Raw genomic sequence first — 24,121 nt, 5'->3', positions numbered from 1 at the left:
GCGGTCCAGAATTTCTAATGGAGAAATAACTGCGCACGTGTACTATGTGAACACGCTACCGCAAGAACTTTGCCAATAAGTGCTGTGTTAAAGGGAAGCTGAAGCACTTAAAAAAATGACTTTGGAATGTGTAATCATAGTTTGATCCTTGCTAAATTCGTAAACCAATGTAAGAGTTCACAGAGGTGAATGCAAATGGCATTTCTTGCCAAAACAAACAGCGGCTGCTGCCGCAGGGCTTCTTGAACTACTGAGCGAAGGCGGTGACGTCAACTTCGTTGTGCCGCGTCATCGGCGCCATCATCTCTGTAAAAGCATGGCCTTCGGGATCAGTTACCAACGCGCGCAGCCAGAAGTAGTCCCGGAGGCCACAGCTCCGCCAAAACCACGGTGGTAGAATAAAACAGGTGGCCCATCGAGCGCCGCGAGCGCGTCGCCGTACTGCTCGAGTTTGTCGCGGCCGCCGCTAGGCTCGCGATGAGTTTTTGGGCCGAAAACGCGCACCGCAAGCTTTCGCTGTGCTGTAAAAACCGGTTTCTCTAGCTAATTTTGTGGCTTTAAACGGTTGTTTGTGATTTTACTAGCTTGTAGTGGCTGTCTGCCAGCTTCGAGCGCAGATGTAAGAGCGCCAGGCTCAATGAAGCTTAAAATTTTTTAATCGGCGCGGGTAGTCCCGATATGACTGTCACAGGGTGCCGATTGCAAGACACGCGCGTGTATTATTTTTTTTTTTCGAAAGCGTGAAAATTCCTACCGGCGAGTGCACAGAACAAGAAAAAAAAATCGCCCGCATCTTCCCACGGGGGGAACTCGAGTAAATGCGTCGCAGAGTGGTGGGGGTATCGCGTGAATGTTGCGTAATTGGGTATGCTTTAGGAATGCTTAATTGTTACACGATGCGCATACCAAGTACGACTTGAACGGCTCCAGCGTGCACGAAGTTCCGGGTCCGCAGCTCGTTTCAAACGCTTGCGTTCAGCATCGTATACTCGTCTCTTCGCAGCTTTGTCTTCTCCGTTGCTTGCTGTTCTTGACGTCGACGACGGTGAGGGTGGGGTAACGTTGCCTTCAACGAGTGGTGCGACGCTGATTGAAGGTACTGTTGCTTCCATCGCATCTACTCGAGTCAAGCAAAGCGTCAAGTCAAGCGAAAGCCAAGTAAAGACGCCCTTGAGTGAATTCCGAACGCGCGCTCCACCGCTTATATACACACCGCCCGCGTTCGAGGGAGACGAGGGAGGGAGGGAGGGGAGAGGCTTGCTGCCGGCACGAGACGAGCCGAGCATGCTCAGTGGGGGTGTGGACGGCGCCGCCGACGCCGCAGGTATGGTGGCTAGACCTCAGGTGTGACTAAGAAATGCTCCGCATTTAAAACCTTTGATTTTCAAGTTATCGTATGTATGTCGGAGGACTGTAGCTGGCGGTCTTTCCGTGGAATTGCATTGCTCCACAACTGCAGTCGCTTTTCGTCTTTCGGCGCGGAGAAAAGACACAGCTTTTCTTTGCACGTTTTGTAGCCAGATTTGCAATTTGGAGTGAAGCATTTTCGTCCCATGGTGTCCGCCGCATCAGCGGCACTGTTCGAGCCACCGTGGTTTCAGCCGTGGTTCCAGCTTACAAAGTGAGCGGAAACACCGATGCGGACGCGCGCGTTGGTTTGACAGAGCGCAACAAACGCGACGCATCAGAGCGGATCTCAAGTCGTGCGATGACCTAATCATTGACCTAATCACGACCACCGTGATCTGGCCGTGATCATGACTCGAAGGCTGATTGCGACTTTGCGACTCTGGTTGCGTCGCACAGGGACGCTCTTGCTCTTCGGACGCTTGCACCCACGGACGCCTCCGCATTTATCGAAGATGACCAAGCAGAAAGGAAGAGACGCCGCTGCAATGCTGGTTGCGTTGCATGCTTTCCTTAAAGGCGCGTCCGTTCTAAGCGACGGCAACTCTTCAGTGTTGCTCAAGGCCTTTCTGGTGTAATAAATACACCGCGGATCTCTTTCTCAAAAGGTAAAGATGTAAATTGCAGTTTAAATGCTCGCGACGCACGCTGGCTACATGCTTTTAAATGCGACGGAGCGGATATATCGGCCCAGAGTATACCTGCTGCCACCTTGCGGAAAAGCGGCGGCAACTCGAGCACCTCCGTGACACGCGAGGCGCATTGGTGGAGCGGCGCGTCGGGCCACCTGTTATCCTACCACCGTGGCCAAAAATACCGACTATGACGCAGTTTCGGTTAGTTCGTTTCCACGCCCACACTTTTGGGGCGCTTGCTTGGGGGGAGCAAGACGAACTTTCGCGTATTTTAAAGTTCCTGCTGCGACAACAGCAAAAAAAGTTACGCCATCGTGGACAATAATGTTGGTCTTTGTTAACAACAAAGTTTTACCGAATTCTAAAGCCACTTCAGCATCCCTTTAAGGAAGTTACAGGGTATAGAACGACCTGCGTTGGCTGGTTTCGGTTTCTCGCTTGTCCTTCCCACCCTTCTCTAGCAGTGGAGGGGGTAGGCGTAGCGCTTTGTAGTGACTGCGCCCACTTCGTCAGCGCAAGACGGCGTCAGCGATTACGTCATCGGCGAGCAGCCATCGAGCGAGCAAGGCTTCCGCCACGTGCGCACGTGTCATAGTGGCGCAGGGAGGAAGCGCCGTGCGAGGAATACGAGGCACTACGAGGCACTGGTGAGGTATGCACCTTTCCCCTAGCGGTAAAGTAGCGAGACGCCTCTCCATCTCGGCAGCTTTCGTTATGGCAGTACCACTTCTACCGGTAGTCTCGGGCTCCATAAAACGGCAGAGGGCAGCACAGGAAAATGAAAGTGCGGGCTGCACAGCGAAATCTCCATCACCGCACGGCCAAGGCGCTGTTTCATAGTGCAAAGGACCATTCGACAAGCTCAGTGGTACGTAATGTCGCCCATGGGCAAGATTTCGTCACTACGCGTACAAGGCGTAGGAAAGAGGCGCGGGAATTGTTTTTCCGAAATGGAGGGTCTGCGCGGCGCGCAGCGCGCAGCGCTGTAATATTCGTGGAGTGTGATCGGCGCGGTCTACTGTACGAATTAGCGAGCTTGTTTGGGGTGTAAAAAAAAAAAAGTCGGAGCCTTTTCACTGGCCCTTTGAGGAGGTATTCGTTCTGCGCCTAAATATGCAGTAAAATTCAAATCGACATTAGCTATCAGCGTGCCGTAAAAGCAACAAATGAAGCGTGTTAGAAACGGCAACGAAAGAAAGACAGCAGGAAAGGAAGAAGGAACGGAAGAAACTTGGCAGACATTGGGTAGCTACGTTCTAATGGTACGAAGACCGAGGAAACAGCGGGGCTGGTGGCGTTCCCCTCCTCCTTTCTTTCCTATTTACCCTATCATCACTCCTTTTCCTTTCTTCCCTTTCCCACCCCTTGCAATATTATACCATGCAAGGTTATGCAATACTTCACCTCTCTCCTCCTCCTTTTCTTCCTCCTCGCCCTTGCATCGCTCATTCTCACCCTCACTTCCCTTTCCCATCCCTTTGCTATGCTACATTATGCGTGGCTACGCTATGCAAGGAGCTACTTGGCACGTACTCGCTTTCTGTGGCGCATACGTGCCCAGTTTTGTGCGTGACGCCACCCGGAGTTTTCCCAAGCTTAAACAGCTCCACTGTTAAGAGAAATAAATAGATAAAGGAAGAAAAGAAAGAAAAAGAAAGAAAGGAAAAAAGAAAGAAAGAGTTGTGAGCCATTCCACTCTGCGAAGATTTATGACCAGCGAAGGTGATTAGCACAAGGCACAGAGGGGATACGGCGGAGGCAACTCTGGTATGAAAGGCCATGTTGTGAATGTGACGATCAATTAAGTTCTAACCAGTGTCCAGCGTCTACCGCGACGCGTCGGTGACGACACTGCCATCGAGGCTATGAGTAGGTTTCACGGTCCCGTAGTCCCTGACTCATCCACGTCTTATAATATGAAGCGCAAGAAGAAATAATTCCCTGCTGCACACAATGTGGCAATATAATTAGTCTTGTATCAGAAGATGAGGGCCCTGGGACATTTTTTTATTATTCTATAAATCGTTTGCTCTTCCCCGAGGCGCCCGGGCAACAGCCCACTGCCGTCCCCTTCACCTTTCCTCGTAGGCACGTTGTTCTTCGAAAATACAAGACATTGATATTGTTCAGTACCAAACTTCAGAAGAGGTAGCAAATATTTTTCTCTCTAATACATCAGTTTCTTCTACCATTCCACACAGACCACCACGAATTGAACATTAATGTTTCAAAAAGCTTCAGTGCGCATTAGTTCTTCCCCAACTCCATAGAGAGCGTTAGTGGCTATTACGTCCTACGTCCTAAAGCCCCTCTACCAACGGAAAAGTACCGTCATATCCTCTCTCCTCCGCCGTCTCCTCTACCAAAGTTATTGGTTTTTCTTTATTTCTCGCTGCCGCGAATAAAGCGACAGTTGCGCGCCCTCCAGAGTCCCAGATGAAGCTTTCAAGCAGTGTCACTGAAACGCTGGATGGCTGTAACGGGACCCACTTCTCGTTGGGCAAGCCTCGATACTCTCCTCTGGTCCATTAAAAATGAAGAAGCTTTTTGTAACTAGAATATTCGATGGCGGCTAAAGTCTTGCCTATCCCGAAGAAGAAGCTGCCCTTCGGGAGCGTGTTGGAACATCGAAAGTGTTTCTATGAAAAGCGCGGTTCTCTGGTGTGGCAGTGAAGAAGACGACAACGTTGATGAGTGAGAGACTCGCGTGCTGTTCCCCTGTGTGGCCGTGTGGCGTCGTGTAGGTTAACCAGGTTGTACCCGGTTGCTACCCTGCACGGGGGGAGGGGGAAGGGGAGAAAAAAGAATAGAGAAAGAAAGAAGGCAAGAAAGAATAAGTCATACGCGCACACACATCAGTGTTCACCGCGCACAGACAGACAGTCACAACCGAGAAAGTTTGACATAGGTTCCTCAGCGTTGTATGAAGTAGGCTAGGATCCGAGATCTTTGCAACACCTTACTTGTTATGCCCATAGTATACTTTTGGATACCCCTGAGGCAGCTTTATAAAAAGTATGAGGTGTACAACTCTGCCATGGTATATAGCATATGTTAATGTCAGTCATCGTTCATACGTGGGTTACGGAGCTAATTAATTACCAAAACCAACGTCAGCGTGAGTATCAACGTTCTGTACTATCAAATTAAGTACAATCAGTTTGTTTCTATTTGTTTCTATTTCAGCCAAGTCAGGCCGCAAGATGCTGGCTGCACTTGGTGCGCTCAGGGAGTCCTGGCGTTTCGTGTACCTCATATGTGTGCCGCTCCTCCTTCTTCCTGTGGCATTATGCATCGGAGGAAAGGTGTGTGCCACCTGTGTTCTCTAAACCAACTCCGACATTGCTCTTTTTTCATATTGAACTTTTGTAACTGTTGGTCCAGTCATCCTTGACGATTGCTAAGAATGCTCCAACGCAGCATAAACGGTGCACCTATAACAAAATTCTGCGGCCACAAATGCTTACTTGTATGCAGATAGCTATGAGTAAACGAAGTCCTCATGGTCAACCTGGCGACAAAAGTGTTGACAAGCTTTGGCCGCCTATCGGCAGATAACAATTTACTGTGTCAGAAAGAAGAAATTCGTAACTACCCGCTGCTGTTAACCGTCTTTGCTGCTCTTTCGTCCTTCTCCCTTGTGATGCTTCTTGCGCGCACAACATGCTCAATTTTGTGTAATTACTCGCTCATAGAAGGCCCCGTGTTGGGCCTGTGTACTGCTGGTAACGGGGCGAGATGCATAACTACCAGTAATTAATGTTTATTAGCGTGGAATTAAACATCTGATTATTCTGCAATCAGTAAGCTTCAAATCTTGCATAAGAATCAAATATTACTCTCAAAAAGCGTGCCCAGTTGGTTACACTTCTATTGCAAGCACGCCGAATGGGACGGTCGTGGCAACGGCGCGTCTGTTTTTTTTTTTTTTTTGCCGAGCCCGGTGGCACACATGTCAGCGCCGCATTATAAAGGGGACGCTTATAGCATCCATCCATCCATCCATCCATCCAAGATCACTGCGAGAGGAAAGTATGAAAGATAAAAGGCGCGTTCAGGTAGCCGCCGTTATGTGTTTGGCGGTAGCACTGTGCGCTAAACGCCTGCCAGCGATAGTCGCGGACCGGGAGGTCGCGGGTTCATCTCCTGTCTACGGAACTTTTTATTAAGTTTCTTCTTTGCATTCATTTTGCTGGCGTATTTCCGTGGCGGAAATATGTCATGAAAGTCTTGATGGACCCCGGCATAAAACACTTTCGTGTTAAAAAAGCACCTTAGGGTAAGTTGCATTCCGACGTAGTTTTCCGACGACGTTAGTGGAGCTAAAAGTCAAAGTTTCACCGCAAGGGTGAACCAATGAATGCGTAGCAAGAAATTGGAATGTCACACAAAGAACGAGAAGTTCGATACTTGAAGCGCCTGTCAGAATTGTTACGTCTTTGTGCTTGAGCGACGCGCTGCAAGTGCCGACAATGGAGAATCAGATGCTCTTAGATATTTCTTTTTCTTTTAAACTGCGGCGCGTGGAGTGACCCCCTGCGTTTCCTGCCACACGGGGGCGTCTGATGCAAGGCACACGAAGTAGAGAGCTTTAAGTGTGCCCGGTGTTCTTTGTTTTTTCTTCTTCCACATCACGAGTGGGTACATAAAAGGGCCACTTTGTCGGGCGCGTCTCAAGGGCACTTTTCAAATTGAGAGAAAATCAGGAGCGTTGCATGATAGAAAACACGCACAAGCTCCTCCGAGATTTTCTTACCACTAGCGGTAAATGGTGTATATAAATAGCTCGCCGTTATTTCGCGGCGCATGCATGAGGCATGGTTGAGTTGTCTAATATGCGGGCTGGGAAGCGAGGGATCGCTGGTTCGAATCCCCGGTCCGGTGCTTCGGATTTTTTTTCTTTTGCTTTATTTTTCTTGATGCCTTTATTATATATATACATACATATACATATCCGGAGCATGACGGCGACGGCAAAAATCAGCCTAGAGTGTCTATATAATTGCTATAGCCGTAAAACACCCTTCCCTACATGCCCGGTTTCAGGCTTGGCAGCACTGCCTCATCAAAGAAATCTCTCTCAAAGCAATGGGACGAATGACCTCGGTCAGGCCGCGCTTTTTCTGTTTCTCATTGCCCGTCAGCAGCGATATTGCTGTGGAAAACAGCGGCGTACACTGCATGCTTGGCCTCTCCCCAGGTTTCACGTTAGTGGAGTTCAAGCACCCTTCCCTCGTGATTCGCCCCTCCCCAGTTTTATTTTACTTGTTTTTCATGTTGTATGCGGCAGGCTTGAGGCACTCATGCAAAAGGTTTTACCTGTTTTGGGCTTCTGCTGGCTTCTCACTGCATGGAGCGTAGAGTCAACCAATATGCAAATAAACTGAAGTTGTCGTCTGTCAGTCATTTTCGATCAATTTCGAGAACGCTTTGTAGCAGGCTCTCCCACTGCTCCTTGTCTGACATTTTTGTTTGTCCGCATACTTGGAGGAGATGGAGGAAGGAAAGTTAGGAAGGTCGGCCAGACGCGCGTCCGGTTTGCTATCTTACTGTAGGGGAAGGGGATTAAGGGCCGAGAAGATAGGGAGATGGAAAGAAGTGAGCGTACGAAAAATTAGCGCGGGCTTGAACAACACTTCTGCGCTCCATGGTACTGGAGGTAGGATTTCAGGCGTATCACATTCCACTGTAGGTAGTCGAGTCATAGTGCATACTGAAGGCTTGCAAGTACTGGACATAGAACACCCAGCACCTGCTGTAGGGCAGAGCGTATGGTGATTTCAGCTTGTCAACCAACACGCGAAGTGTCTGACATTTACTGAAGCACTATGATGATCGGTTGGTCTTCTTCTGACAACTTGTCAGTCGGAGATTCAGTATGCAGCTGTTCTCGATGTGCACTGAGAATCTGCATGTCAGTGCCACTTCGCCAATGCAGGCCAAACTGCGTCAGTTGCGCCCATGCCTTCCGTGGGGTTATGGTTCGTACCGGTCGTCGCCGATCAGTGTAGCTGTGGCTTCCGTAATGTACACCTAGTAGAATTCACAGCAACCGTACTTTTTATTGCATTTTGTTTATTCAGGGGTGGCAGCGGAGGTGGTAAAGCAGGGCGTTTAAGGGGCGCTGCAGATGCAGAGGAAACTTCGGCGACGATGGCGCCGCTTTCTGACGATTTTGGCAGCCTCGCGATGCAACGTATGGTACCTCGCCATTTAGGAGAGTGGAAGTTTGGACTAGTTGGTGAAGCCTCTGTATCTTGTCGGCCCTCGTCCGCTTCGTCCGTATTGCGCTTCACCCCCCTAGGCTACCTTCGCCATTTCTTTCAAAACGGCAATTTCTCTTTTCATTTTTGGGCACTGTTGAGGAAGCTTCGTGGTGTCCATTACAATGTCAGCACTTGAGAACTTTGGCTTTACAATTGTCCGCGGAATGGGTTTCAGCGCAGCGAAAACATACTGGCTAATTTTCGCACACGCTTTTCACGTGAACTAGTTTCATGCAGTTGTGACATTTCAGTAGACTTAGCACAAAATATCTTACAGCATGTCGGAAGTGGCCCACCTTTAGATACGAAGGAAGTGAGTTGCCTTTAAAATCTATTTTCAAGCAGCGTGAGGTACACATTGGCGTTTGTAGATTGTCGGCGTACAAGAGAATAAAGTGAGAACCGCTCAATAAAGTGATACGCACGAATAAACAATTTAATCTCTCGCCTTCATTTCTTTCTCCTATACCTGAAGGCCGGCTGGTGCGCCTACATTCTGCTCTGGATGGCTTTCTACTGGTCGGTGGAGGCCTGTCCGCTGGCTGCCACTTCGCTCATGCCGGTGTTCCTATTCCCGCCCTTGGGGATCCTGTCATCCAGTGGTGTGGCTAGTTTTTACCTGAATGTAAGTGCTAACAGGCACGTGATACGCACGTGTCTTCTCATATTCACTACCCACTTCTTTCGATTGGAATGAAAGTTCAAGCCGCCTATATTTCCAGCTCTGATAACTAACTCCCTGTCCCACTCGAAGGAATAAGCAACAACCGCTTTAATTAAAAAAATTACACCATATCCAAGGGTGAATGATGAAGAGCTTGGGCGAAGCTCCAGAAGCAATCATGGTTACACCGTGAAATGTTCAGTGGTATCGCCCAGCAGTAATCAAAGCGATACGCCGCTTTGATTACTGCACGCCATCTAGCGTGCAGGTTGCCGCTGGGTTTTTTTCTTTTTTTTTCTTTTTTTGCACACATATTGCACACATCTCTATGGGACAGTGCCATCTAGTATATCGTCACCTAACTGCAGTTTGCATGCATCTCAATGGGACAGCGCCATCTATTGAATGATACGGGAGACGCGACGGCGGGGGAACGCCGGATGGAGCGACGACCGACCAGGTGACGCTATAAGGAGCTTCGCCCCTAAAATAAATTCTTAATACCTCTATCCCGCAAGGGGAATATGTACTGTGCTTGGTTTTCGCGTACATTGCTGCTAAACATTTTTGGGCAATGCGTTTTCTTGCTTTATTTTCATAGGCATATGCGGAAATTCCATCGGTAAAGGCGCAAAATGGAGAAGCTATAGAAGCAAGTTCTCAGTAACTATGATTTCCGCATATTTTCCGTTCTGTGCTCAGGTAGAACAAATACAGGTAGCTTTCTATAACACGGAAATACACGGTTCGAGTACCAATCCCTTGTTCTATGCTTGACACCACGTTGATTCAACAGAATACTAAATGCATTTAGCAGAAGTTGTGTACCCTTCATCAACGCAGAAACTGCACAGCGATTAATTGATAAGACTAGATTACTTTGATTTTTTGCCCAGGAAAATTCTAAAACCCTATTATCTTCATTTTCATGTATAGACCAAATCGTATTCACTATTCCATAAAGACTGTAAGAGCTTTTGTGGTATTTCTCACTTCAATTTTTCGTAAAAACGCATAGTATGAACTGGTTTCAATTAAAACAAACATTGTTGAGTATTGGAAAGCGCTTAATCAAGGCTCTAAAATTTGTTTATGAAATTCTGTTAATCGGCATTTTACAATGTCACATACTTGCTTTTGTGCGCTGAACACGAGAAAAATGGTCATTAAAAAGACCACGAGGTGTGATGAGACCACATCTCTAATAAGATTAGTGATGCTTATCTGCCCCTATGAAGCATGGTACCCGTGTTTCGCAATGCAAACCACTGACTATATAGCCACACTTTCAACAGCGGTGAGTATCTACACTTAGCATTATGAATAGAGACATAATAAAATTAATGATAATTTATGTTGCACATTGCCGCTACATAATACACTAGAAATGAAGCTTAGAATAACAGAGAGCTGAGATAGTTGGTAAGTATTCATTATAAAAAGACAGGGCGTGCAAACACGGACACGGCGTTTGTGGTGTCCTGACTTCTTTCTTGTCTCTGTGTTTGAACGCCCTGTCTTTTTTAATGATGATACACTACTTCGCATTCAAAGCTGCTTATAAAATTAGCCTATTGCACATTTTTAGTATTGCTCCACCACGATCCTTGTCCCTCCAGGCCCGGCGACACGCTGTAGCCAGTGCGGCCCTGGAAGAGGGGCACCACCCAGCATAACTACAGAGAGCCTAAATTTCGATAAACGTTTCTTCTCTCTCTCTGTGCGTGGATTTCATTCATGCAGGATATCGGAATCTTGTTGCTTTGTTCTCTAATCATGGCTGGAGCTGTGGAAACAAGCAACCTGCACAAGAGAATAGCCCTCAGGTCTTTACTCGCCATAGGAACAAGTAATGTCAGGTAAGAGCGCGCCAGAGTAAATGCACATTATTGTTCTCAGTTATATGACCATTGGCAAAGAAGAACAACTTTTTAGTGCCTATGACTATACGAAGAGTCATTTTCAACAAACGTCTCAGAATTATTGATAATTTGCTGAAACGTAATGAATTGGTGCCATTTTAATATAATGCCATTAAAGTACAGCAGAGAGAAACTCTTCTTAAGTTCAAAAAGTGGATGCGAGAACGCCCTCACTCACAGCTATTTATTACAGGAAAAGCATGCATTTCATAAAAAGAGCGTGTAAAAATGGTTCTAACGTAGAACTCCTTCTCATTCACTTTATCTATTTTAGTACGCCATTCCGGAGGTGCACATTACACAGGAAAGACAAGAAAAAAACAAATATTATCATTTGTTTTAGCGATCACGTTGTAGTGTGTGTTTTGGCTGTGTCAAGAATAGCTGATGGACTTGTGGTACAAAGGACGCTTCTCTGTGAAGCCACGTACTACGTCCTTAACTGAAAAATAAATTGTTGTGGTGTTTACGGCCAGCATTTCTGTCTGTCAGGAAACTTTCTGAGCGCTATAGCAGCGAGGTTACTGCCGTTTTTATACATATTCTCTTGCTTTGTATTAATTTTTCTTCAGGCTTCTCCTCGGCTTTATGCTAGTCACCATGGCCTTATCCATGTGGATTCCCAACACTGCCTCCGCGTCTATCATGGCGCCCATCGCCATGGCCGTGGTAGACCAGATGCACGCCTCCTCTAAGTCTCATCACAGAGACGTAGAAAGTGAGTGGTCACCGCGAACAACTATAATGCGTACTATGCTACACGCGATATGCACAGTGCAGTAAAAAAATAGAGGTTCTGTTTAAATGAACAAGTGAAGGTGTTTCACTAAAAGGGCAGAAATATAAGTTACAATGCTACCATGTCGACATCCCCTACTCAAATTCTACCTTCAAGGGTCTGGTCTTGCTCAGTCACCTTTATGCCTTTGGTGAAAAGAGACTGAATCACCGCATAATTTCTTTCTGAGGTGCCGAGAGTTAAGGTACGTGCCCACTGGCGGGAAGCATGCCGCGGCGGCGTCCCGCCCGTCGGCGCCTCCGCGCGGCAAGCAGCAACACGCTGTCCACATTGCCGGCGCGAGAATCACGATACAAGAACGGGCATGTCGAGGAGTGCGCACCCGCCGGCTTGCTGCCGGCTCGCGATTTCTTCCAGAAAGACGGAGAGGAGCTGCGCGGGTGAGGAGAACATGGTCTGGTTGCTATGACGACAGCCCGTGTGAGAAGGAAGAGGAGGTAAAGCAGGCGCTGATTGGTGGTTTGCTTGCGCGGCAGCCGGCGGTAGCGGCGAAAATAGGTCCCCGAGCGATCGAGTCGGCGGGAGAAAGATTTTGACGCTCCGCGGGAGAAAGAGAGAAAAGCGGCATCGAGCGAGCGGTGAGCGGCGGGCGGGAGAGTGCCGCGCCGCCATTGTGTTCGTACCCTTATAGAATCCACGTGCGCGTTACGACAATGCGACCCTCCGACATGGGTTGTGCCAGGTTAGTGACGAATAACCAACCAACCAACCGACCGACCGAGTGCGGGTGTTACAAAGATGTTCTTAAACTTAGACTGAAGTGAAACAACTACATTGTAAGTCCGCTATCAGTTTGCTGATAGCTGGGAAAACGCACATAGGTAAAATGATAAAATGATGTGATGGTGCGGCATATATCACTCCACAATAAGCACTACTTCTGTGAAGACACGCTGACTTTCGTGTTATACCGATTCCTGTGACGGAGAGATCAGCCATGTCTTTCAATGTAAGCTCAGGTAATTAAAGCAATATTTGATCAGAGCAATATCTAGAAATTAGAGCAATATCTGACCCTAAGGTCGCGGGTTCGATCGCGGTCCCGGCGGTCTCATTGCGATGGAGGCGAAATGGTAGAGGTCCGTGTACTGTGCGATGTCAGTGCACGTTAAAGAACACCAGACGGTCGACATATCCGCAGACCTCCAATACGACGTGCCTCATAATCATATCGTGGTTTTGGCACGTGAAACCCCACATATTATTATTATACACACGTTGTCCCTCCGCTCAACTTCGGCATCGCTTTTTCAGTACCTGAGCTGATTATGGCCGCTTATGAAAGTGCTCAAAGCATGCATTGAAAAGAGGCAGTTTCCAAACTCTGCAAACAAGCTTTGTGCGTTTTCCATACGACACCGTCGAGGTCGAGCCCTAAAGACATCTTTCACTTGTGGGGCTGGTGCACGCGTAGTGTCCTGCCTCGTGCAACGCGCTTGCCTAATATTACTCATCTAATGCGCTGTGTCCCAATGTTTCACTCTTTTAGTGATCCATGAAAGCACAAAACAGGAATGAGACTAGCGAAATTGAGGTCAAACTAATTTGAAAATGTCTGCACGTAAAAAACAAATGTGAAAGGGGTTTTTAGGCGGAATGTTAAAGCAGAACGTTCAGCATACTTGCAGGTAGCTGAAAACAATCGCTCAATCTCACGTGAAGCCTGTCGGCAATGAGTGTAAGCGCGTTACTGGCACGGAGAAGTAATTTTTGGACTAGCTGGACAACTCATTCGGGGCGAACGAGCAACAAAATACGGGCACTTGGAAAGCGACGAGGGTGCTCGGCTGCTGACTCGAAGGTTGCGGGATCGTATCCCGCTCACGGCGGCCGTATTTCGATGCAGGCATAATGATATATGCCCGTGCACTTAGATTTAAGTGCAAGCTAATGAACGCCAGATGGTCAAAATCTCCGGAGCACTCCACTATGGCGCCCCTCATAATCATATAGCGGTTTTGGGACGTAAAACAAATAAATTATTAAAGGGGCCCTGCAACACTTTTTCTGCATGGTCAGAAAACGCTGCCGATCGGTAGTCGAGGCCACGGTGTAAGATATCTTACACCGTGGTCGAGGCTCCCGAGAACACGCGAGCCAAACATTACATCGGCGCACGCGGACTTGGATTTACAATAAGTTATCAAAGTCAGCTAAAGTTCGCTTCCTCTTCTCTCGACAAATGATGCTATTGACTCAAAATTACTGCGTCACTGACTCAAGTTCCACGCCATTGGCTGATTTGAACATGGCGCGCTCGGTAGTTACTGCGGCCGCCGCGGGAGGCCGTCACTTGCCCGCGCGCGCGCGCGATTGCACTGAAAGTACGCCACGCGTTCGAAGACAAAAAAAAAGAAAAACTGCTCAAGGTCACGAGGCGCGCGTGACGTACTTTCTTCCCCCGCGTCACACTTCCCTGCTTAGCTTCCAGCGCTTTCGTCAGGACGAGAGAAGAGAGAAAGCAATTACAGCGTGCGACAAATCTTTGTAACTCCGCTCGTACTGGACGGATTCTAAAAATTTTGGGGTGGTCGATACGTGAGGAAATAAGCTCATTTAGTGAAGCCATTCCATGGCTACTTGGAAAAGTGTCGCAGGGCCCCTTTAATATTACACATGGAAAGCGACCACGGTGAAAGAACAGGGCGACAAAGAAAACAAGTCGGGCTGCTCGCACCACGCCACCATTTAAATAGAAACTTCAAATTATATTTGCGCCATTTTCTACGTTATGGCGCTACTGGTTTCTGCGGGCTAGAGTTACTGTATATGAGGCCTTTACGATAAAGGAGCCATATACAAATGCTACTTCGGGCCTGCGTATTTCTGAGAACTTGAGGAAGCTTTCGCTTGTGCTTGATGACGGGACGTTCATGCACCTACCACGAAAAAAAGATTAAACGCGACATACCCAACAGAGAACTTGTATAGCCCATCAATCAGTGTTCAAAGAATTTCTTGCTGTGGTAATAGCTACTATTTGTTTTAATTTGTCGGGGGCCTCCAGGAAAGTGTGCTGTATTTATTTCCAGGTTACCAACACTGAGTCTGAAACTAAGTCAACAATTTTGCATTCATAGCACGGCATATTACAAATGACAGCTTTTCGTAATGCTTGACGAAAAATGCAATGTAAGCGTGTACGTACAGTTCTACTATAAGCAAGAGTCGTTAGATTACATAGACGTAGTAGGGAAAGACATATTCGATTAAGCACTCACGTGAAAACTCCATCGAGCATTTGAGACAAAGTTTCTCGTAGGAAATTCGAGGTTCTGCATCAAGCGTTCGCTTCATCATTATGCTACATTCAAGTACTCGCATTTATAGTTTCGTTATATAGAATAAGCCTTTTATTTCGATGCAAACTACCTCATGCGGTAGTTTCTGTTTCTTCTGCTCTTCTACTGAAGTTATTCTGAGAACATCCTTTTATTTCTGTGAATAAGATGGGAAATAATTGGTCACCCGCTTCTTGCAGGTTCCGAACTCGAGTCTACAACCAGGCGACAGGAGCCGGTTTACAAAGAAAACGAGGAAGCGAGACGCAAGAATTCGTCTACTACTGCTGATTCTGAGTAAGCCTTGACCGAATTTATTATTAAATGCGAAGCATTTCTTAGCGTACCTCAGGCACTTTGGGCGTTTCTATCTACGTATCAATCTATCTATCTATCTAGCCGCCTACGTCTGGGCGCCCTCCTGGTCGTCTCCATAACTACTAATCTACCAAAATTGGCATAGCAGGGGATCAGTGTATGGTGTACACGATTCACTGGTCATGACATGAATAACGCAAAATACCAGTCGCGTACGTCATGAAACCCTTTCTCTCAGTCACGTGTGGCACATAACCCTCATACCAGAGCTTATGTTATGCGGGTATGTGCCACAGGTGATACAAAGTCTCAACCAACACAGTAAACGCGAACACACACATTGACACGCAAGGAAACTTATAATAATAGTAATTGTAGGGGCTTTAACTTTGAACATCTGCTATTCTTTAACGTGCACCGAGATCGCACAGTAAACGGGCATCTAGCCTTCACCGAAATGCGACCGCCGCGGCCGGGATCGAACCAGCGACCTTCGGGTCAGCAGCCGAGCACCGTAACCACAACACCACCGTGACGGACACAAGGAAAGCGAGGAAGCTGAAAACAGAACACCTCTGGAAAACGCTCAACTACCATGCACTCGTTGACGTGGTCCGCAACGTGGACCACGTCGATTACGCAAAAACCGGGGTCAATGCTTCTTACAATAAACCTGCCGAGAGAACCAGGCCGCTCACCATTATCGGTGATTTCAACATTAGTTTATGAAGACCCAACAACGACTGGTCTTTATACTGCGTGAAAGACGGCTTGAATGTGGACAGGGCAGCAAAAGACCTCGCTGCCACGTGCAGGACAGGAGGCGTCATAGATCATTTCATTGTGAGAGGCATCCAGGATTTCCACCAGCCTCGCACTTCACTACACTTAGACATCTCGTAGCCGCGATAACGAACGGATCCGATTAACAAGTCCGGTCGAGCTGCTGGTGCTCAGTGATCACGGTGATGATGACCTTGTTCAAGAACTGTCAAAAACCCCTTCTACACATACACACGGGTTCTTGAAACGTGCATGCGTTCCCCTAATAACAGATAAGTATAAGCATAAGAACTGTAACCCAACTGTAACAACTGCAACTTTGACTGTAACGTACGTGCAGTGCGCCTGCGTGTGCCACTTGGCTGTGTGTATATCTAGGGGAGCTTTTCTGAATGAAGCTTAGTTACGAGTAACGCCTGCCCTGTGCATTTGTGTTTCGTCTTTGTGCTGTTCGGATTCGCGCTATCCAGCATTGAAGAATATAAGCACTACATATCAGCTTACCACGTCTGGTGATGGTAACACCCATGTTGCTGTTGGCATCGTTACGCAACTGTAAACAACTGGTTATATAATGCATATGCGACTCATCAGCATATGAGTGTGCGTTACCACTTCCACATTTCTCTAGCGTCATTCCTTAACGTTTCGCTCTATGTGAAAAATTACGCCACAGTCACCATCCCGCGCATGCTTCGCATAACATTGACTCCCACGTTACGTGGGATCTGCCGAATTTTTATCATTAATATTTATTTCCTTGTATGCAGGACTGCCTATCTGGTGTACCTGTCTGTGGCGACCACAAGTATTGCAGTCATCGTCAGTTATATTTTATGAAGCTGCAAAAGGAAGACAGTACAAGCTAATAAGGCGGCAATTGCGCATCACCCTGTGTTGTTTCCTCGTTTTTTTTTCTTGTCCGTGTCCACTTGCAGCGCATTACAAGCATGAAGACAGTACAAACTTTATATGCATGCTACGAATCGATCGTGGTGTAGGTGACTGCTACATTCTTGTGTGCTTCTAGACAACCATTCGTCTATGTAATGTCTGTAATACGAGCATTGCTCATGACAGTTTCACAACATTCAAGGTCTCAGCACTCTCTGAATACCGGCGAAAACATGTGTGTATTCCTAGTAAAGATGGTATAGGCAAATAAATGAACACGCGTACATATGCCTGTCACCATTCCGCTGTATATACCGGGTGTCCCAGCTGTCTTTAGCCAAGGAATAAAAAATACAATATTAGAGGCAGGCGAGTGAAATCAGTTAGCATATTGCTGACAGCCACCTTGCGCACTACCGACAATTTTTTTTCTTTTGAAATTAATTATTTGTTAATTAGGATTCTTTAACTAAATTGTTAATTATTGACTTTAGAAATGGGATTCGCAAAGTTGGAGAGCATGTTCACAAACCCCCATTGCAATATTTGCGATAAAGAAAGTCTCACGTGTACCAGTTTTTCCAAGCTGCAAAGAAAGTCCGTAAAATAAAAAAAAAGAAACACGTGCCTAGCGCATTCGCGCGCCCACGATCATGCTGCTCTCAACCGTCCTTTGAGCGAACGAAATCAGCTGTGTCCGCGACTCGCCGGCTCCGTTGCAGCGGTAGGTCGGTAAGTTGGCGGTGGTTTCTTGGCGGTGGTACAGTGGTTACGGTGCTCGGCTGCAGACCCAAAGGTTTCAGGTATGATCCCGACCGCGGCGATCGCATTTCTAAGGAGGCGATAATGCTAGAAACCCTTGTACTGTGCGTTGTCGGCACACGTTAAAGAACGCTAGATGGCCGAAATTTCCAGGGCTCCCCACATTGGCGTGCCTCATAATCTATTGGTGGTTGTGGCGTTTACGAATCACAAGTTATTATTATGATATATATACTTACAAAATACGCATATATACACAAATTAACTTCTGTGCAACTTAAAAAACCCTTGTTGGTCAAAATTATTCTGCTGTCCCGTATTACAATGTACCTCATAATCATCATGGTTTTGCCCCAGAGTTCTATTCACGTACAGAGCTCTTCCAGAGATATAGCTGTTCCAGAGATGCAGGCTAGTTTCCAGGTATTTTGAAATCGTGCATGCTACAAAGATCTACTTCACAAATATAAAAGCACATTAGAGCCTTGGTGGGGCTTGAAGGTAACGTAGAACAGTGATTTAATGACCTAGTTACATTTTCTCTTGCTGTCTCCACGACTGTTTCCATTTGCACTAAAGCGCGCTGTAATGGCTTAACTTTCCAGGGATAGCTTTAGGCAGAAGGTAGTGCGTACGACCATGCTGCTTTCCGTGGCATATTCTGCTAACATTGGAGGAACTGGATCTCTCACTGGCACAGGGTCCAATCTCGTACTCAAGGGCCTCATGGATGAGTAAGTGAAACATGGAATAGACTTTGTTTAAAACCGCCCGTGGTATGAATATGGCTGAATGTGGGCAATATTTTTCTGTAACGATATTTGCTCTGATGATTTGTTTCTGTTGATCAAACTATAATTCGTAGCTCAGTTCTTGTCCTGCCTTCGTTGTTGTCGGGATCTCTTTCGGGTTTAACAAGAAACTGTTTTGCCATTTCACTAATGATGATGGTGGCGATCCTGAAGCAAAAAAAGTTTAAGGTATTTCCAATGATATCATCGATCTCATTTGCATAAGTAGGCGTAAGCCTACGTAAGAATGTGTTTTTCGCAAAGTGCACGCACGCGAATTTTCGGGAAACTGGTCCCTTGAAATCAGCCGGGCAACTCGCTCAATAGGCCAATCAAATTTGGAAAGCCTAACATTTGCTCTTGTTTATTCCTAGCCGGTTCCCAGAGTGTTCCGAGTTGACCTTTGCAACGTGGATGCTTTACAACGTGCCAACCATGCTGATTTGCGTTTTCATCGGTTGGATCTACCTCCAATTTTCCGCGAGGAAAGCAATGTAAGAAGTGATATATTTCGTGCCCTTCTTTTCCTTTATTTCTTAACGCTGTGAGGCATCGAAAATTACGTGATATGAAAAAATGGATGAGTAGTGAATAAGTGCTAATATGCCTACAGTATACAATACAACGAATACTTGCGATGCCCTGTCATTTTAGGATGAGCGATACGCTAGATTGCATATAACATTGATGTTATGCAAGAAAGCCGTCAACGGAAGAGAGACGCCTTACAAAAAAAAAAAAAGAGATTGCGCACTATTCACGAGCATTGCAATAGAATAGGCATGTAAATTTGCCGTACCATTACGAGTAGGATCCATTGACAACGTGTAGGAATTATTAGTCTGCCAGTTAAATGCGAGAAAAAGAAAGTTTGAGAATATGATTTGTTAAAGATCTTCCCTTTAGCCCAAACCGTCGCGGGCTCAGTGGCTCACACTTGCCTGCCCACAGGATAGGTTGGGTGATTGCGACCCCTGCGTATACACGGTTTTTTTAGAAAATACACATTTTTCATAAAAATCCTATGACAGTGAGGCTCCTATCGTTTTCGCACACGAACTCCACGTCGAGGTGGAAACACTTTGCCACAGTTAAAGTGACGCAGTTGCAACTAATTAAAAAAAACATTAATAAAATTTTCAATTATTGACTTGAGGGCAGGTGCTTATATTACAAAGTTGCAGTGCGTGCCAACCTATGGCATACCCATGTTTTACAAATCACACATGTTGCACGCAGTTCGAGATCATATTCTTTATCGAATATCAAGGGCGAAATCAAAACTGATCGCGCAAGGCGCGTAAGAAACGCGACCGTTCTGTACGTCAGACCGGAACTACCCGTCGCAAGGGTGTGATGATATTCGAATGAAGGCGCGCCGCGGCCGTACGTTTTCTTTAAAAGCTGCAAGTCATCTCGCTTGTGTCCGCGCATCGCCTTACTTTTGCGTGTAGTTTTTGGTGCTTATTCGTTTCTCTCGAACTGTGCACAAGAAACCCACAATATCACCCTTTTCTTTGTCTGGGAAGCATAAAACTTAGGGGCAGCCACTTCGTTGATTTTTCTTGCGGACAAGCCAAGTAGGTTTTCTCGCCTCTTCATAGTTTAAGCAAGAAACAGATAAGCACCACCCATCGCACGCAAATATTAAGCTATCTACACGTGTATTTCAGAATGCTTGCCGATTTTTCTGTCGAGATTCTGCTTCGGCGCGCCGTCATTTAATAATGGTCACTTCCCTGTCACGTGTCTTTCCGGTGTTCCGCTACGCTTTGTGCGTGCCGGGCACCGTCGCTTTCGATTTCGCCCTTCAAGTTCGATGTTGAATATCGCGAACTACGGGCAACACTTGGGATTTCTAAAAAAATGGGTATGTCATGAATTATCAGACACTACAACTTCATAATATAAAAACTGCACTGAAATCAATAATTAAAAGGTTAATTAACAAGATTTGTTAATTAGTCGCGTCAACGTTATTTGGCAACAGTACAGAAAGTACCGGTTCGTCCCGTAATCCAAAACATTCTGTCCCTGCATCATCGTATTCGAACTCATCTAACAGTGACTTACGCGTTCTGCTGGGCGTTAGGCCTTTCTTTTCCTTTTTCGTAGCCCGATTTCACGAACTGCACTGAAATCAATAATTAAAAAGTTAGGTAACAAGTTTTGGTAATTAGTGGCGTCAGCGTTATTTTAGCTGCGGAACAGTATTTCCGCCTCGACATGGAGTTCATGTGCGAAAACGACAGGAGCCCAACTGTCATACATTTTTAAAATAAGAAAATCTGTGTTGTCTAATAAAGAAACACCCTGCATGTTCTGGGAACGGGATAATGGCCAGGCTCGCACTCCCCATTGCTGAGCTTGACGCGCGGCTAATAAGAACGCGAGAGGGAGGGCCAGTGGCCGGTGCTGGGGGACTCGGCCGCTGAGGAGAGACTTGAGACATTCGAACAACGAAGGACGAAAGATCCTGAGCTCCCTCACCCAGTTGTAAATATGTAGAATAAACTTCTCGTATTACTTATAAACCTCAGCGTCATCGAGTTATTGATAACGAACCTTTTTATAACATGATTAGCCCATGCACATTGTACAAAAGAGGCTCGTGCTAAATTTAGCTGCCCCCACAGCGTTCTCAGCTAGCTTTATTTTTTGTTTCACTTAACTTATCAATACCATGGTATTTTAGCTTCACGGAAGGCTAATTGCAGCAGCAATATTGAGAGAACATTCCAAGACAGAGAAGGAAGGAAGGAAACAGAAAATTACACCATCTCCCGCTAAAAGGGACCATGAGGCGATGCGAAGCTGGAGCACTTGCACGATCGCGTTCCGTTGGCGTTCGTTGGGCATGCTACCGACCTCGCGTCGTGGAACGCGAAGAGGGACGCTACGCGCGTCGTATCTTCCATCTAGCCTGGCCGTTATTTCTCACAGGGCGAGCGGGGAACGCGGTCGACAGGTGGGCGAGAGGGGGGCAGCGTAGGAGAGGAGAGAGAAGGGGAGGGGACGCGCATGCGCTCGAGCTCGTCGCGGCGTTGCGCAGGAGAGAATTTCGGCATGTCTAGCCCGCGTTTCAGAGAAAGAGTGGGAAGGGGGAGGGGTATGGAGTGGGGGAGGGGAGAGGGAATGTGGAGAGGGGAAGGGGAGAGGGAAAGTGGAGGGGCAAGGGAGAGGGAAAGTGGAGAGGGAAAGTGGAGAGGGGAATGGGAGAGGGTGAGTGGAGAGCAGGTGTGTGGAGAGGGTATGCGCATGCGCAGTAAGGGTGGTCACGCCGCACACCACCACCACCGGATTGAGCTCGGCCTTAAGATACTTCGCATCTAAAAAACGCCAGGCCTGCGCTGAAACCGCAGCACCGTCACAGCGAAAGCTGGAAGGGCGGCGTTTCTAGAGCCCGTTAAGCTCTCTTGGGGCTACAATACAAGTACACTAGAAAGGTACCCACTACGTCATAAATTACAATTTTTGTGAAGTTAGGATGCACCTACTAAGCCATTATTCGTCATTCTGCGGAGAAGTGAGGCACCAGCTACAAGTCTGTAAGGCATTATGTGCACTTTGTTGACGCGACGACTGATGACGATGAAGAATTATGGCTCAGCCCTTTGTAATGGATTGGAATCTTTAAATGGCCCACCAGTAATGTAATTTGCATTGGGTGACGCCCAGTCGCTATTTCCCTCTCCCGTCATGCTGAATAACTTACGTTGACGTGGGAGAGAGACGGGGGGGGGGTGCGACGAACTTTACTGAGACCCCGGGGAAATGGATCGTGCGCTTATGGGCTTCCTTGACAACCAATACAAGTGCACTTGCGAGGAACCCACTACGCTGTAAATCATTGTAATTTTACTGAGACCCCGAGGAAGTGGATCATCCGCTTATGGGCTTCCTTGGCAACCAATACAAGTGCACTTGCGAGGAACCCACTACGCTATAAATCATTGTAATTTTTCGAGAAGTAGGGCAGCAGGCACTGTGCCATTTTTCGTCATTCTACGGAGAGCGTTGGTACCTGCTAAACCCATGTAAGGCATTATGCGCACTTTGTTGATGCTGTGCCTGATGACGATGAAGAATTATGGCAGAGTCCTTTGTAATGGGTTGGAAGCATTCAACAACCTACTCGTTGCGCAATTCGCATTGTGTGGCGCCTGGCTACAGAATTCGCGTTGTGCGACACTTGGTGCTTATTTTACTCTTCTACCACGCTATATTGCATATGCTAATGTGGTTCGTTCCCGACATGAAGCCTGTATAGGACATTTTTGTAAAGCAGTTTCAAGCACCGGCATGGCTCAGAGGTTCAATACTGGGCTCCCACGCAGAGGGCCCAGGTTCGAACCTCGTTCCATCCTGGAATTTTTTTCTGGTTTCGTTTTTTTTCTTATTTCGAGCGATACTGGTTACGGACACCGGCGGCGGCGGCGGCGGCGGACAACTACGGCGCCAAAAACGGCCGGTGAAATGATCTCATAACAGCTTTCGCTGTAAAAGGAGAAGGCAGGGAGGTTAACCAGAAACACTTCCGGTTGGCTACCCTACACTAGGGGATAGGGGAAGGGGAATAGAAAGACGAGAAATAGAGAGGAGGGAAGAGAGAGAAGAGATGCAGTGCATTCACTAGAGCGTGCGGGATTGCACCACAAGTCAGAGGCGTTCGCACAAGCCCGTCGTTCTCAAAAAACACAAGAGTGCTTTCACTGCCTTGTGGGCCGTCGAGAGATGTGGACGGTGCTGTAGTAGCGCCTGCACGGAAATTGGCTGATCATCCAGTCGCCGCAGTGCGTTGGACAGTACTTGTCTCTCCGAGGCAAAACGAGGGCAGTGGCACAGCAAGTGTTCGATGTTTTCTTCGGCGCCGCAGACATCACATGCCGCGCTGTCAGTCATTCCGATTAGCGTTGTATATGCCTTCGTAAAAGCAACTCCCAACCAAAGGCGATAGAGAAGCGAAGCTTCGCGTCGATGAAGGCCGGATGGAGGTTGGAGTTGCAGTGAAGGGTTCAGTTGATGTAGTCGGGTATGTCTTATGCTTGGTGAGTTCCACTCCGTCAGTGTGAGACTGCGGGCCAGTTGTGGAATTTGCCTTGCAGCGTCTGTCCTTGAAAGCGGAATTGGGACGATGTTTGCTTCCTGATGTGATGCGCGAGCAGCGTGATCGGCGGAATCATTTCCACTGATGCCACAGTGGCCAGGTAACCACTGGAAGTCAATATCGTGGCCTTTTTGAACTACGTGGTGGTGAAGTTTCACGGTTTCATATGTAAACTGTTCGTGGCATCCTCGTCGGAGAACTGACCGCAGGCACTGTAACGCCGGTTTTGAGTCAGAAAACACAGCCCATTTACTTTGGCTTTCGGTATCAATAAATTCTAGTGCGCTGCGCAGAGCCGCGAGTTCTGCCGCCGTAGACGTCGTCGCATGTGAAGTTTTATTACGCGGAGTTATCCCTTGTCATGGTATAACCACTGCACCACCAGAACTGGATGATGTAGTCGAGCCATCCGTATAGATGTGGGCGTGGTTACTGTAGTTTTCGTACAGAAGGAGTAGGCTCAATTGTTTCAGGGCATGTGTCGGTAGGTCT

At 47.3% G+C, this 24,121-nt stretch overlaps 1 protein-coding gene across 2 annotated transcripts in view; it reads left to right on the top strand.

The window, feature by feature from the left end:
- Positions 1 to 24,121, top strand: part of LOC119390156 (solute carrier family 13 member 5) — a 124,305-nt gene that overhangs the window by 5,077 nt on the left and 95,107 nt on the right. For both annotated transcript variants that reach the window (XM_049414682.1, XM_037657721.2), the window contains exons 2-8: positions 5,229 to 5,347; positions 8,784 to 8,933; positions 10,716 to 10,831; positions 11,467 to 11,612; positions 15,175 to 15,271; positions 18,337 to 18,465; positions 18,897 to 19,016. In XM_049414682.1, coding sequence (XP_049270639.1) covers positions 5,229 to 5,347; positions 8,784 to 8,933; positions 10,716 to 10,831; positions 11,467 to 11,612; positions 15,175 to 15,271; positions 18,337 to 18,465; positions 18,897 to 19,016 — 877 coding nt within the window. The remainder of the gene's footprint in view (positions 1 to 5,228; positions 5,348 to 8,783; positions 8,934 to 10,715; positions 10,832 to 11,466; positions 11,613 to 15,174; positions 15,272 to 18,336; positions 18,466 to 18,896; positions 19,017 to 24,121) is intronic.

Source organism: Rhipicephalus sanguineus, chromosome 4 (genome assembly GCF_013339695.2).
Source record: "Rhipicephalus sanguineus isolate Rsan-2018 chromosome 4, BIME_Rsan_1.4, whole genome shotgun sequence".
Lineage (NCBI taxonomy): Eukaryota > Metazoa > Arthropoda > Arachnida > Ixodida > Ixodidae > Rhipicephalus > Rhipicephalus sanguineus.
This window is presented reverse-complemented; position numbering and strand designations above follow the sequence as displayed.